The 17,123-nt window shown below is 36.6% G+C and overlaps 1 protein-coding gene across 5 annotated transcripts in view; it reads right to left on the bottom strand.

The window, feature by feature from the left end:
- Positions 1–394: 394 nt before the first annotated feature.
- Positions 395–17,123, bottom strand: part of CSNK1G3 (casein kinase 1 gamma 3) — a 109,806-nt gene continuing 93,077 nt past the window's right edge. For 3 of the 5 annotated variants that reach the window (XM_008052878.2, XM_008052881.2, XM_008052880.2), the window contains 3 exons: positions 13,042–13,148; positions 12,160–12,183; positions 395–2,804 (listed from right to left, as the gene is read on the bottom strand). In XM_008052878.2, coding sequence (XP_008051069.1) covers positions 2,750–2,804; positions 12,160–12,183; positions 13,042–13,148 — 186 coding nt within the window. In that variant the 3' untranslated portion in view covers positions 395–2,749. The remainder of the gene's footprint in view (positions 2,805–12,159; positions 12,184–13,041; positions 13,149–17,123) is intronic. The other 2 variants (XM_021709899.1, XM_021709900.1) reach the window with 2 other exon arrangements.

The raw sequence follows: 17,123 nt of genomic DNA, 5'->3' as shown, positions 1-17,123 counted from the left end.
GCAATGATTTCAAAGTCATTCACTTTAAATAGAGTTAATAATGCTTAATTTCTGTGAACATAATTATATGTCTTCATTTTCAAAAGAAATGATAGTTTATTTCCCTTAATTTGTCAGAAGACATAAGCTTTAATAAATTACTCTATCAAGTAGTTCAGAGAAGAGTAAAAAATATTTTACACATTAAAGGAAACTTAGATCCTTTCTGGTGTGTGTTCTTCACAACTGGGTTTGGACAAAGCAAAACAAAATGTAAACAAAATAACAAAAACATATTTCTTTACCTCTACTTCTCACATTTAGTAGACTAAATGAACCAAATTGTTACAATTCCTATCTTAAGTCGGTAAGTGACATTATTTTACCCATGATTAGAGGAAATGGGAAAGAGCAAGTTTAAAAAAACTACCTTTATTTTTTATTTCTTTTTCAGTTACATACTTTTAAACAGGGATGTGTTTCATTATTCAGACATTCAGGCAATGTTGATTTCATTAGTGTTGACAGAAAAGAAGCATAAAAATGCAAAACATCGTTGGCTTAACCTGAACATACCTGCATTACCTATTATTGACCAGTTTGTGTTGCCAAAAGACGTATTCCTTGGCATTAAAATGGAGCACTTAAAAATATTGCTAAAAAGCAAATGTCTACACACTGGTCTTTGCAGCAAATAAGGGTATTTATACTTTTAAAATATTTTAAGTCCATAATTGGATTAATATACACACCTTCTTATGTATAAGGAGTTCAGATCATATAAACACTGTACAATCCAAAAAACCCTACTGAGAATAAAACTAAATAGGCTTATGATAAGAAATACAGATATCGCATGTATTTACAAATATCATAGACACACAAATTTGGTCAAATACTGTAAAGAAAGAGAAGTGGTTTCACATTATAATGGCCAAAACATCCATCTACCTTGCTCAAAGCAAACAAAAATAAAAACCCAGTATGTAGCTCCTGTAGTTTAAGACATCATGACAGTATACAGACAGATAGAATGGAAACTTGACCAAATTATACAGCAAATGTTTTCTAGGCTGAGTGTAGGTCTTTAAAAAGATAATTCATAGGATTCAGAGCAACAATGATAAACAATGTCCTGATTTGTGGTGTTCCTATGGGCGCCTAATTTATCAAAAACAACACATTAAACTTTTGGCTAATAAGAAAAATAAATTAAAAAGTACAATTAAATCCCTGTAAATGCAATAATGAAGTAAAAAATGTGGATTTATTTACTTTAATACACATTGTAAATGTTACCTTGAGACAATAAAAATAAATAAGCATGCCTGGAGGCACACACTTAAAGACAAAGAAGCTACTGCATGGGAGCAGAAGTATCAACCTTATAAATGAAAGGTCAATATGAGATTTGTTCAACATAATTATCTTTCCAGTCAGTCTTTTCGTTTTAACCCTTCTTGAAAATTCTGGCTAGTAGAAAGTGAAAAAAGTACACCTGTGTCTTTATGGCTTAAAACAAAGCATACTTGAAAAATGGAATGGGCTTCCTTGTTTACAGAATTGTTCTTTGTTCATATGCAGGCACTTCAAAAGACTATGGAGGCAAAGCACCTGACCCATCCTCTCCAAAAGATTTTTCAGTCATCCAAATTATGCTGAAGAGTAGGAAGATTCCAGGGAACCAGCAAAGTTGATACAAGAGACTAATGTGCACAAAGGGCAATAGAGTGACCCAGTTTTTATTGCTGGGGGGGGGGTCTCTTTTTTTTTTTAATCAGAGAGCAAAATAATGACTAAACAGACACCATTGCATAGCACATCCAAAATGTTCTGCTCAAGGGAGAATGTCATCATTCAGCAGTGGGTTTCAGTGGGCCTTCCTTAGGCGTCAACCTTATACATGGCAACGAGGTTCACATTTATTTCTTCTCCTTAGTGTATTTCTTAAAAACTCCAACACATATCACTTCTTAAAGTATTCACGTCTTGCTGTCTAACATACATTATTATCTGGAAGCATAAAGTTACATTATACAAAGGTTTTTTATTTTTCAAAATAAGCGCTTTTGCCACTTCTGCAACACGGTACTTCACACAGTGGTGCAACGCAAGCAGAGCTCGTATTTATCACACTACTTGAGATTCATTTGACCACTACTGTTTGCCGAACCCATAGAGCTTTGTCCTCAGTACCTCTGGGCAGTGACTGCACCATGGTTTCACAAAGAGAATGTTAATATGACTCATGAACAACAGTACCATCAGTAATCCTGAAATCAATGCAGATGTCACAATATGAACTTCTTAAGGAATAACTTCTTTTAAATAGCTGGGCAACTGTTTTTTCTGTTGTATTATCCACTGGGGGAAAAATCCTGTTTGATTATGCTCTTACAGAAGTTATGATAAAACAGATTAGATGTGGAACTGGTTGACATTTAAGATACTGTACTGCTTTCTACAACAAGAGAAGAGCTTCTGAAAAATGTTCTATAGAACTGTTTTCACCAATACCACCTCACTGGTCCATTCCATTCACTGATGGGCAAAGCAATCATGTTTTGACAAAACTTTAAAGCTTCCATAAAAGTTAAATTAGAAAAAAATATGAATGTAAGACAACCACAAAATGAAGTATGAAAGTATGACATTTTTGTTTCTAAGAGTGAGTCTTTGAAAATATATGTGGTCACTACAGAGATGATTTTAATCACAAGACAGCAGATGAACACGCAAGTAACTCCCCACGATCTGTCTGTGTCCAGAGTCATTTGTGGCGCTGTATGGTTTTCCTTTTCCTTCGCTTGAAAAAACAGCAGCACCTGCAGATGAGAGAAATACTCTTTTATTTAAAAGTACTAGCATGTCACAAAGTAAAGTTGAATATATCACATTAACATAAAGGGTCACAAAAAAGCAAGAGGCTGGTGCAAGGTAAATAGTGAATATACCAAGGAAGCATATATATTAGTGACACTATGGCAGAGTTATGACTATGATGTTTCATCCACATGCCTTTTAGGAACAGCAAGACATTCTATGCCACGTAAAAAGCAGCCACTAAATTCAAAAGGCTTTGCACCAAGAGAAATTGAGAAGCTCAAGAGTTCTGAATCCCAGCTGACCCCCTACATTCTATCAGGTGCACGATATAGCGTGCATCCTATGCACTCTCCCTTTCTGATTCATATTTATATATGATCGCTGAAGCCACTTATGAGAAAGGCAATAATGATCCTAGCATTGGGGATTTTGTTTTTACCAAAAATCAATTTAGGTTCCAAAAACAAAAAGAAAAATCCAATATAAACTAACCAACAAACATTTTCCATCACATTAACTGGATGAGAGAAAATACAATAGAATGTCAAGACTGGCACCTTTCAATTCTTTAAAGGTTAAAGATGGCTAAGCTTATTGTAAGTAATTTTAGTTAAGGTAAAAATTGTGCCTAATATTTAAAATGGCACAATCAAGGTGATTTTGCTTTGCAATTCAAAACTATACTTTCAAAACAATATAATCCTGATTTTTAGTCTTAGGTCAAAAAGAAAACCTAGATATGATCCCTGAGTTTCTTTCATATAAAATTCTCCTAGTCAAAAGAAGATGCAACACATCATGGTGGCTGTAGAAAAATGCTGATGCTGGTATGAATTGAAGAATAAGAATCGCTAATCAGCACACACACACACACACACACACACACACACACACACCCACCCCACCATAAAAGTCTGGCATTCTGCAAATAAAGGCAGACCTTCATACCAAAAGGCATGGCATTTCCCCACTTTCACACTTAAAAGAAAGTCAGTCTATCAAAACATACAAGATGACAGGCATCACATATAGTGAGGCACCTTTTCTTTTAATCTTTAAACAGTCATTTCTCATGTCTGGGGTTGAATTTACTTTTGGCACAGGCATGATTGGCTGTCCCTCGATTTTCCATTGAAATCCTGTGTGTGGCTGGGCTCAGTGGCTCAGCTTGTAATCCCAACGCTTTGGGAGGCCGAGACGAGTGGATTGCCTGAGCCCGCGGGTTTGAGGCCCGCTCAGGCAACTTGGCGAGATCTCGTCTCTACAATAAATCAAAAAATAGCTGGGCATGGTAGCGCGCGCCTGTAGTTCCGGCTACTTGGAAGGCTGAGGCGGAAGGATCGCCGAAGCCCAGCAGGTCGAAGCTGTGGTGGCTGGGAGCATGTACCTGCACTCCAGTCTGGGTGACAGAGTGAGACTCCAACTCAAAAAAGAAAAGAAAAGAAAAGAAAGAAATCGTGTGTGTGTGTGTGTGTGTGTGTGTGTGTGTGTGTGTGTGTATTTTGTAATAAAAACAAGGCATATTTATATACATGGTGATTCCATCACCAAAAGCTGCCAATTCAAGGACTGTGCATACTGTGACTTTAAAAAGATGTTCCTGTAACTCTTACAAGCCCACATTCATAAAAAAATTAACTCAACGTTTGCAAACTAAACATAATACATGTAGCCTGAAGTAGTCAAATCAGCAAAATTATGGAATATGAAATAACTGTTAGGTATGTTTTATGTATTTCTGTTAAATACATGTAAACAGAAATCTATCTTGTGTAAATTCCACAATCTCTATACCCACATTACCATTGGTTAAAAATAATTTCAGATCATTGACTGTGATTTCTGCCATGACTATGAAAACCACTATGGGGGCACTGCAAACCAAATTACACAACTGCTTTCTTTTAAGTGCATCAAACAGCACGCAATGACTAAACTACTGATTATGAGTAATTCAAAATTGTGTATCAGCTGATAAAAATTCAACTAGAAATGCATGCAATTATGAATCTTTATAAACTTTACTCTTACGGAGGTGATGAACCAGAAAGAATTGAAATAAATTAGCCAGTCAAGGACCTAGAGAAGAGCTGCCATAGATAAATAAGACCCTACGTGCCAAAGATTTACCCTGGATTTAGAAAAATAAGTCAAATTTATTCTTAACTGTCAATTCTCAATCATATACATTCCCTAAAATAGAAAAGCAAAACACATTATTCAAGTCAAATTACTCTCTAAAAGATCAAAACTATTACTCCAAAATAAACCTTCAAATTAGACTTAGAAAAGATTCAGAAAATGTCCATATAGTAGAAAGCAAAACATAAAAAAATAGGTAAATATTTAGAAGAAATAGATCAAATATTTCAAATATTAAACTTAAGAACTCGGTCATATTTTAATGGAAACGTATTAACTGTTTAATATAAAAAATTTTAATATAATATTCACTGTTCTTAAAAGTGTTGTCTTTTCAAATTCCAAAGCAAATTCTTTCAAAAATTTTCTACTAAAAAGGTGTTTTAAGTTATATAAGCCCATTGGAATGGGGCATGTAATGTAATACATGTTTTGATTGACAAGTCCAAGTCCCAGATTTTTCACACTTGTATTAGAATATACCTTGCCTATTTTTTCAGTACTGCTTTCAGTTCTGAGTCAAGCTCTTTCCACTTAAGCGACCTTTCCTTCAACAGTACAAGTATTATTCAGCATAAAAAACCATGCCAAGCATTTATTTGAGACTAAATAAACAAATTATTTCTAAGGATACAGGCTCTTTAAATTCAAACACAATCTAAAAAAAAGGACATCTATTCTTCAGAAATAAATACCACTAAATAAAGAGCACGCCCTTATAACAGATGCAAAAGTAAAGCATGCTATTAAAGTAACTACCACCAGAGGGCAGCATTGCTTTAAGGGATAGAAAGATCCAACCACAAAAACAACAGAAATGCTCTCAAAATAAGATATACTTACAGAAGTTAAGATGAAAGTTGATATTCTAACTTTACGACTTATTTTTTAAGATAAAATTCATCACCAAAACAGCTGCCTTATAGTGTTGGTGATTTAAGGAATTAGATCTCATCTCAATTGCTTTCTGTCCCGAGTAATTCAAAATACTCTTACTTGTCCTATAAAAACTTTCTACTAATTTTAAAATCTTTTTTTTTACTGACTGTTTGCTTTTGCACTAGAACCAAAGTTTCATAAAGTGCTGCTCACAGATAGATCTAGCCCAACAAACTGGTACAAAGTTGGTACTTTTTTAACATTACTGAATAAGTGAATAATTTGCCTGATAAATTCAACTAACTCCTGGAGTAAAAATCTAGTCAAAATTATAGAGCATGTTCTAAAGCTAGAGTTCTGATCCATGAGCCACAAACCCTAGTGAAACCTTATAAAATGGAAATTTGTGTGCCTGTGTGAGGCCTTTCTGGAGAGAAATGGCTTATACCAGCTTCCTAAAGGAGTCAGAATCCCAAGGTCAAGAAGCATTACTCTATAGACATAACCACCAGGTCACCCTCCTGCTTCTCCATGTCCAGTGGAGCCTCCGTCCTGGATGTATGACCTGAACACTGCAGGTACTGAGTGGACCTATGTCTTCAATATAAATGAGTGCAAGCAAATGTGTAAAAAGAGACCATGTATTTTAGCACTTGGTACAGTTGAAAGGAAAAAGAAAAACTACTGCAAGTAACAGCAAGGATTCCAGGAATTAGGACACACAGTAGTTCTCACAGATGATGTGAGAAAGTTATTTTTATCAAAAAACTTTATAATCTGGTCCTAGAAAATTATCCACACCTACGGGAATTTCAAATATATTTTCTCTTTGCTGCTCAGTGGCTATATTTTCTTACATATTAGCTCATACTCATTTGGGATCTATTCAGATCTAGATAGACTATTAGCAACTACCCTGGGGTAACTGACTAAGCTTACTAGACATTTAAATCATGCTCTTGTGAAGGCTTTTTTTTTCTTCTTGGCTCTTTATTATTCCTTACATGGTTCTAGTAAGTCAACATACTCTAGGCAGGGTCATGCTCTGACGTCATCATTCAGTAGCTAGCCTAAAGCTTTGATGCTGTATCTCTGCTCCAAAATCCTTTGGAAATAAATGTTAAGTCCTGCTTCTGATGAACTCTACAGTGGTTTCTTTAAATAGTATTAGGCAGGAAACAGGAAATCATAACGGATCAAAGTCCTCAACCATGCAGAAAATACACATTAGGGCTAAGGCTTTGCTATGGATATAGCACCACCGCTTCTGCTTTATAGACTGCCTTTTTCTCCATCTAGAATTTGCCTTGTCTTCCTGGATCTGGGTCGTAGATTTCCTTCTCTAAGATCTATCCAGAAACTGAAGCATGTTTGCCTGTCTGGGTATGAGGCTCTTATTGATCCTTTCTTCAGTGACTCACTGGCTCATCCTTTGGTTGAGAAACTGTTGATACCTCCAAGACCCTACACACTTAGGACTTAAGAACTTAGCTGCTCCTGACCTAGGTTGATGAACATACAGAAAATATCACTTATGACATTTAATCTTTAATTCTTTGACAAATGATTTTTCCCTTCAGTTTTATACTTGAAATGTAACATCATATAACATCGTATCTCTAGATCTCTTTATTTAAAAACTGAGGACCTGTGAAGCTAAGCAAGAAGATACCCATCCAGAAAACCAGTCAGCTAAAATCCTGCAGGCCCATCCTCATCTCTAATTTCTTCCTCTCCATCCATGTGCAATTAGTCCCTCAAGTCTGAAATGATTTTCAAAGCATTCCTGTCTTCTCATGCTTGCTTAGGTTCAGAACTTTTCAACTTGCCTCCACCATTATTAAGAGCCTTTTAACAGACCTCCCAATCTGAGTTTCTCCTCTCTCCAATCTCCCTCTGAACTGCCCGCATTATAAACATGGCCATGGCCTTTTCCTCAACTTGGTTCCAGCCTATGCCCAGCCTATGCTCCTCTCAGTCTCATCCTCCATAGGCTTCCTCCCAGGCAGCCTACGCTAAGGAGGACAGGGGGAGGGAGCAAGGAGGGAGGAATAAGCAAAAGCAAAAATCTACTTGCCACTCCTAGAACATACCACATGGTCTTTCATAGCTATTTATTTTGCACATGCTTTTCTTTTCCTTTAAACTAAAATCCATTTATCCTCTTTCCAAAACAGTACCATACGGTACCACTCTGTACCATAATTTTATGCCTCTCTTCCTCACTGAACTGATCTCTTGAGAAAACATGATGCATCTTTACAGCTCTGGAGACTATCAAAGTCCTGAACTCGTAGTAGAAACTAAATAAACGGTCTAAGACTATCATCTTAAAAAACTTTTAAACCACAGTTTAATTAGAGACTACTGATCCAAAATATAAATCCTCCTTCTAGTTTCATAGGAAAAAACTTAATCATATTTTAAAACCATTTTCTACAATCTGACGAACCCTAGGAAGTGATATAAGGCTCATAACTGCTACCAAATTAATTTCCTAAGATTCAACTTGATTCATATTGTTTCTTAGCTTAAAACCACATATTGTTTCTTGGTTTGCTTTCTTATGCTGAGAAAGATAGTGTCCAAATTTCTTTACCTGGCTGTCGAGGCCCTTTGAGATTAACATTAACTACTCCTGTCCAGGTTCCTCCTCAGGCTGGTTCTGCCCTTTCCTCATCCCCAGCATTGCTCAGCCTCCTCTCCCTGAGCCCTTGTACCCAACTCGCTGTCAAATCATACTCACCTCTGAAAATGAGTGCAAACAGATCTTTATCCACAAGGACTTCTCTGACACCCCATTCTCTGAACTCCACTAGGATTCACTCTTCTCCTCTGGTACTAATCCTTGTCACCTTGCATTAAGTCAAGGTCCTCCACCCTGGTGGCTCCTTAGAATCACCTAGGAAGCTTTTTAAAAATACTGATAACCAGGCCCCACCATAAACCAACTAGTAAAATCAGAAACCTTGAAAGTACAGCCTAAGTATTAGCATAATCTGAAAGCCACCCAGGTGACTGTAATGTGAAGTCAGGGGTGAGAGTCACTGGTATAAAAGTCACTGGTGTATTTTCCATCCTCCCTAATGGTATGAAAACCTTGACATAGCTTCATAATCATCGTATTATCAAACACACAATAGTCTGTAAATGTAGGAAGAGGAAAGGAAAAGAATGAAAAAAAGATGGTTTCATGCTATTTAAAAAGTATATAACTAAACTAAAGGAGGCTTTGTTCTCCTAAATTCCTAAAAGGAATAATAAGGATGCTACCATTTGTATCACCTCTCTTAAAATACAAGTCTTAACTACAGTAAACAAGAAAGACAAAAATCTTCTGTATGTGGGGGGACAGAATATTTTCCATCATTTGGAAATAACATATTTACCCCAGTGAAGTACCATTCTAGAAAACCTGAGGATGCCAAAATGTCCACCATAGAATACATCCTCATTAACAGGATGGAGAGGGATCTCTGCCAATCATAAGTAGAAAGAAAAATTTTTTTAAAAATTCTGAAATCTAAGCAGGTCCCTAGCTACCTGAAAAATGGTAGCAGAGAGAAGTATAAGGTGTAACTCAGAAAAGGAGCCAGGTGTGGTGGCATGCACCTGTCATTCCAGCTACTCAGGAGATTGAGGCAGGAGAGTCACTTGAGTCCAGGAGTTCGAGGCTAACCTGGGCAACATAGCGTGAGACCCTGCTGAGAAAGAGAAGGGGAAGCAGAAGGGGAAGGGGAAGGTAAGGAAATCATGCTCACGTTTCTGGGTCACAAACAAAGAGGATATGAGGAACAAAGTAATACGCTTGTAGAAATGCTGCAATACTCCCTAAGATAAAACCTTTTATGTTAGGAGAGTGTTTAACTAGTGAAGAGGTAGGAAAGTGCTGAGGATTTCTGTACCCATTGGAGTCAAGCTTCACTGATCTCGTAAGTTGCTATCTTTCTTTCTTAACAATCACTTTACTAAGATGTAATTCATATATCATAAAATTCACCCCTGGAAACTGTGTAATTTAGTGAATTTCGTATCTTCACAGAGTTGTGCAGCCTTCACCACCACCTAACTTTGAGACATTTTCATTGCCTCATAAAGAAGCTCTATTATCTAACAGCAGTCAGTCCCATCCTCCTCTTGTCTGCCCTCAGCAATCACTAATCATCTTTCTGTACCTGCATATTTCCCTATTCTGAACATTTCATTCAAATGGAATCACATAACATGTGGCCTTTTGTGTTTGGCTTCTTTCATTTACCATAATGCTTTCAATTTCATTTCTTTACATTGTCGAATGATGGTCCACCATATGCGTATGGTACACTGGTAATAATTTATTAAGGCATTTTGTTTTAGACACTGGGGATCTGAAGATGAAAAGGGTCCTGTTTTCAAGAAACTGAAGTAGGAGATACATAAAGAGAATAACATGACAGAGGTAGATTTTAAAAACCAATGGAATGTAAGGTTCAGAATAAAAAATGGGGCTGGAAGTATCAATAGGCAGGGGCCAGACTATAAAAGGAACGAAAAGCCTTGGCACCATGCCAAGAGATCTGAACCCGATGATGTTCCAAGCAATGGAGAACCTTTTCTTCAGGAATCACCTTCCCACCATTTCCTCGTTTCTCATCCAACATCTTCAAGAGAGACCCAAATGCACAAGCATACACATTCACACTCACCCCACTAAGTAAATTACTATGTCATTCTTTGAAGTCACCTCCATAAAGCATTCTCTGATCATCCAGGTCACGAAATAATTTTTCTTTTTACAAACTCTAACCACATTTTTATACCCCTTTCACGGTATTAATCATACACTGCCAGATGCTGACACAATCGCAATCTTCCCTCCTGGCTTGTAATCTATTTTAGAATAAGGACAGTATCAGGTATTCCTGAAATCACAGCAGTGTACATGTTAAATGAATGAATGGATCGATGTACTCGATGTGATTGAAAGCAAGTCTCTAGGAGAACATGGATGTGAACCCAAAACAGCCAGTTTCCGCAAAGTGTGGGTGTGTAAGTAAAAATATGAGGCACTGATGGAAGAAGCACAGCATGGGAAGAACACAGAGGAGCAAGGTCCTTGGCAGCTGGAAGAAGAGAAATAAATAGGAGTGATAATATTACTGAGTACCTGCCATGCGCCAGACAAAATGCCAGAGCTTTATTACACTTAATTTTCTCAACAACTGATGAGATATTATTAGCCTCCTTTTACAGAAAAAGAAACCAGCTTTCTTTAGGTGACACATAAGTGACAGAAATAGGCATCCACAACCTATGTTTAACAGCAAAGGGCACGTGCAGTCTAGCCTGCTGCACTGCCATCCTCCTTTCATAACTGTGCTTAGGATTGTAACTAAAATTCACACACATAAGCTTTTGTTTTTATTTTCAACTTAAAAACACACACTTTTACAGTTAATGATATCCTGAAATATCCGAAACTTAGTCACACTGTCAATAAATTCTAAAATCAAAACTGATTACAATGGATACTTGATCTCTGCTCTTTAAAAAATATATCCACTAAAGGTTCCTCATTTAGCATCCAGCAAATGAGCGTTATTCTGAAAATTAAATAAGGTTCCTTTTGGACTATGAGTAAAATGCTTCAAAATTTACTAATCTAAGCAACTTCCTTCATTCACTCCAACGCTGACTCAAAACATGTGCTGAAACTGAAACATTTAAGTACAGTACTATAACTAAAGGCAAATGTCAGAAAAATAATTTAAATCCAGTATTATTTCTACTAATAAGAATATTACTTTCCATACTATCTGCAATTATCAGGAACTATTTAGATGAGGATTTTAAAAATTACTTTTGCACTATAAGTTTATCATGAAACTTATCAATATAGTACTAAAGGGCAATGATGATTGGTTAGTAAGTGAAAAACTGTCTTAGTGATACTGTTGGAGGGGAGGGGATCTGCTGTACATATTTAACAATGGCAAACAGGAAAACAGAAAGCTTCACTCAAAAACCTATCTTTCTATTTATAGTAGCAAATAAAAACTGTGTTACAGAACAAATGCACAAGCACAAGCAGGGTGGGCATATCCTCTATGCAATTAAAAAGTGGCCCCAAATCTTTGTCACTTGAAGTTAAAAAGTTGCAGCAGGCAAAAGAGCTCCTCAAACAATTATTTCTTGCTTTTCAGAGCTATGTTGATATCAAATACTTTTGAATAACTTTTACCAATTATAATTTCTATGTTAAGAGGTTTGCTTTGAGAAGACCCAAAATGATGCTACGTCTTTAAAATTAGAGTCAATGGAGCTATTTCTGCCTGCCTACACGTGAAAACTCACCACATGTTCAACACTTTCTGGCAGCTATAAACACACACACAAAAAAAAAATACAAGGAAAAAAGAGAGAAAGAGAGAGATCATCAGAAACAGCCCATATTGAAATTGTCACATTGTTTTTCATGCTTAATTTTTTCCAAATAGTGTCATTATAATTTGTTTTTTTTTAAATAACTGAAAATATTAAAGCATGCAGCATTTTATAAAATTAGTAATTATTTATTACAGAAAAAAAAATTGATCATTTGTAGTACAGCAATACTTTTCAGGCATCAACACTCCTAAAAATCAAAAGCTAAAAAATTGCTGTCAATTCTAAATAAGTAGTTGAGCACAGTTCTTAAATAATTATTTGTATATTATTAAAATATTTACTGGAATAGGGACAGGTACAGTAGCTCACGCCTATTATCCCAACACATTGGGAGGCCAAGGTAGGAGGAGTGCCCTGAGCCTAGGAGGCTGAGACCAGTCTGGGCAGCATAGTAAGACCTTGTCTCTACAAAAAATTTAAAAATTAGCTGAGCATGGTGGCATGCACCTGTAGTCCCAGATACTTGGGAGGCTGAGGCAGAAGGATCACCTGAGCCCAGGAGGTGGAGGTCAAGGCTGCAGTGAGCTGTGGTGTGCCACTGCACTCCAGCCTGGGCGACAGAGACCCAAAAGATTAAACAAAAAATTAAAATTAAAAAACTAAATTAAAAAAATAAAATAAAATAAATATTTACTAGAACAGCACTGTTTTAAACTTCAATGATTAAAATAATTAAGCATACCACTTGTTTCACATGAACCTATTTTCTGAAATAACTGTATTTGACTATAAATCTCAAACATGCATAAAGAACAAAAAGTTACGAAAACGAGCAAAATGAATGCCTACTTGGTCTCATCCATCACTTCTACTTCGGTAGGAGCTGTGATGGGCGCATTCGAACGTCCTGCGGTAGGGTCATCTGTATTCAACTCTCCATTTGTAGAACTTACAACCTGTGGGGAGGAAAAACATACATACATATATATATGTATACACACACACACGCACACACAGAAATACACATACACAATAAGTAATAGGCTACAAAATGATAAGCACAATTAAGATTAAGTATTTAAATCAGAAAATTAATGAGAAATACAAAACAATTAGTAGGTAGCTGTCCATAATTGAATATAACAATAGATCTAGCATTTTATCAAAGATCAGAGTCATCTAATATGTGTTTTTCAATTTCCTACCTTTCCATCTTGAGATTTCTAACTTTCTTCTCCTTCCCCCTGGTTTTAAAGGCTAACACGTATGTCTCAATCAGTTTTCTCTTGTGTACCCACATCCTTCACACCTTCCTACATCATGAATTACTTTCCTTGAAAACTTCAATATTGCTCCTTCCAAGGGATCCTTCACTTCAATCTGTAGTTATGCTCAGGTCTCCATCTTATTTGCAAACTGTATATCTGACAAAAGTCTAACATCCAGAATCTACAAGGAACTCAAATGTGTCGAAAGGAAAAAACAAAAACAAACAACCCCATTAAAAAATGGGCAAAAGACATGAATAGACACTTCTCAAAAGAAGACATACAAGCAGCCAACAGACACATGAAGAAATGCTCAGCCTCACTAGTCTTCAGAAAAATACAAATCAAAACCACATTGAAATACCACCTAACTCCAGTAAGAATGTACATCATTAAAACAAAAGCAACAGATACTGGTGAGGATGTGGAGAAAAGAGAACACTTCCACTGTTGGTGGGAGGGCAAACTAATTCAACCTCTATGGAAAATGGTGTGATTTCTAAAAGAACTAGAAATTGACCTTCCATACAAACCAGTAATCTCCCTTCTGGAAATATACCCAGAGGAACTCAAATCATTCTTTAAAAAAGATACCTGTGCATGCATGTTTATTGGGGCACTATTCACAATAGCAAAAACATGGACTCAGCCATGCTGCCCATCAAAACTGGACTGGATAAAAAAAAATGTGTACATATATACGATGGAATATTATGAAGCCATAAAGAACGATAAAATTATGGACTTTGCAGCAACTTGCATGGATTTGGAGTCTAAAATACTCACTGAACTATCACAGAAACAAAGAACTGAGTATTACATGTTCTCACACATAAGTAGACCCTAAACACCTATCATAATATACAAAAAAGGGATTGGCAGCAGCGGGACACTGCCGAGAGTGGGGGGGGGTGGGGGAAGGGGGGACACGTAACATCAATAATCCAATGGAAGGCCCCAAAACGTCTCCTGAACCTAAAACACTTATGCACACAATCCTGACTTGTACACAACTTTAAAATAAAAGAGAACATAAAGCCCCCCACCCATAGATAAGTAAGTAAATAGCAACACCATTCACTCACCCAGGAGTCCTCTTTAACTTAAACCCCACATCTAATCTACTATCAGGTCCTATTAAATCCTCCCCCAAACATATCCCAAATCTAATCAGTTCTCACCATCTCTGTTACTTCCAGGACGCCAGTCTAAGCCACCATGATCTCTTATGTGAATAACAGCAAATGCCTGTTAACTGGTCTTCTGCTTTTGCTTGCCCCCACCTCCTGCAAAATGTGTTGTCCACATAGCAACCAGGATGCTATTTTTAAGATGTCAATCAGATCACGCACAACCCTCTGTTTAAAACTCTCCAACTTCTGGTTATCTATTTCACTTAGAATAAAAAATCTATACTCCTTATGCCAATTGACAAAATCCCACATGACATGACGCCTACCTGATCCTCTGATCTCACACAACCTTCCCTGTAGCTCACCAGTCTCTATCCAGTATATCAAGCTTCTTCCTACTTTAAGGCTTTGGCATTATCTATTGTCACAGCCTAGGATACCCTTCCTACTTATTGGTTGTCTTATGTTTCAGATTCTCAAAGAGCATCTCTAAGACAGGCCTTTTCTATCACACAATCTTATTTCTATGTGGACGCAGTCTATCGTCTTTCACACTATTTTTAATTCTTTGCATAGTACTTATCAGTATTGATGGTTTCCTTATTTATTTATTATGGTGTTTTTTAACACCTACCTTACCTCCATGACAACAGGAATCTTTGTCTTGTTGTCTTGTTCCTTGCTATACCTTACACTGAAAAGGCACTCAATAAACATTTGGTGAAATAAATGAATGCATGCAGGCATGAAAGAAATCCTAAAACAAAATAAAAATTGTAATGAAATTCCCAAATTCTTGTTCCTGCAACTTTATTGTCCTATTTCTTTCTTTTTCCTTATCACTAAACTTCTTGAAAAAGAAATATAATTCACCACTTCCATTTTTACAAAAAAATTCATTCATTTATTCCTTAACTCCTTGCCATCTGTTCTCTATCCCTACATAAGAATTATAATAAGAATTCTCTTGAAGTTTAACCAGTGATTCCTAGAAAATGTATTCAGTGCACTTTCCTCAGTTCCTCATTTCCTGTACATTTTCTAATCACTTGGCATCAGCTGATCACTCTGGAGTAAGATGGGTCTAGACCAAAACCTAGCTCTACCATTTACCAGCTATGTGATCCTGGGAAAGATGCCTTACCTTACCAAACCTCAGCATTCTCATGAAATGGGAAACAGTAGTTAGTATCTGTTTAACAAGGCTCATATGAAGGTGAAATGAGATCAATAGATAATTATCAATATATGAAGCACAGTGCTGACATATAGCAAAAGTTCAATAAACGGTGAACAGATTCATTACTACCAGTTTCATAATCATGGCTTCAACTAACACCTCTATGTAAAGGAGTCCTTGAGCCTAACCTATATCTTTGGCTTGCTGGACCAAGTTTGGCACCTCAAACTCTGTTCCCCAAACTAAATTTATCCCACTTCCTCAGAAATCTATTATTCTTCCTATGGTTCCTATTTCAGTTAAACCCCTATCATGTCTTCCCAGATTTCAAGGTTCAACATCTGAGAAGCCTCTTGATGTTCTTCTAACTACTAGTTAATCTCTTTATAAGGAAAAAAACCTTAATATACCAACTTTATAGGCACCAGAATAGACAGCTATTAGATTTAAAAGTAGTAATTACAGGACCTTATATATCTAAAACTGAATTAATTCAAAGTTCTTACTGAGAGTCTACAATCTGCCAGGCACTGTTCTAGGAACTTGGAATACATAGCAGGTGAGACAAACATCTCAGGGTCACAAACATTCCTGTCCTTGTAAAGTTAATATTCTAGTGTGAGAAATAGCCCTTTCCCCAAGTCCAAGAAAAGTAACTAGAAATCAACCAACATATTTGAGCTAATTTAGGAATTACAGAAATTCAGTTTCCTATATTTATGTGGAATAAATACTTGGAAATGAACGCTGCATTTATGCCTACTGCTGAAAACATACAAAACTGTCTTCATCTTCAGAAGCAATACAAGGAAAAGAACACTCACATCTAAGTGTGCCTCTGGTTCTAAGGCCCTTGCTTCTCCCCTTCTGTCATTCTACTGAGTGGTCTATCAATTTTTCCTGTGTATTTCTTCCTCTTTCTCAAAACATTTAAAAATAATTATTTGTCCTAACTATTGAATATAATTCGGTTCTCTATTTTTAATTTCAAAAATGTCAGAGCCTTTGCACTGAACTGAATTGGAAAGGCACTAGAAAACAATATTCTTTTTTTTTTTCTTCTTGTTTTTGAGTTGGAGTCTCACTCCATTGCCCAGGCCGGAGTGCAGTGGCAGGCTCATGGCCACCGTAGCATCAACCTGCTGGCCTCAGGCAATCCTTCCACCTCAGCCTTCCAAGTAGCTGGAACTATAAGAGTATGCTACCATGTCTGGCTAATTTTTTGAATTTATTGTAGAGATGAAGTCTTGCCAAGTTGCCCACGCTGGTCTCAAACCCATGGACTCAGGCAATCCTCTCACCTCGGCCTCCCAACGTGCTGGGACTAAAACAATATTCTTATACTTATGT

Source organism: Carlito syrichta, unplaced genomic scaffold (assembly GCF_000164805.1).
Source record: "Carlito syrichta isolate Samal-C Ts95f unplaced genomic scaffold, Tarsius_syrichta-2.0.1 Scaffold287625, whole genome shotgun sequence".
Classification (NCBI taxonomy): Eukaryota; Metazoa; Chordata; class Mammalia; order Primates; family Tarsiidae; genus Carlito; species Carlito syrichta.
This window is presented reverse-complemented; position numbering and strand designations above follow the sequence as displayed.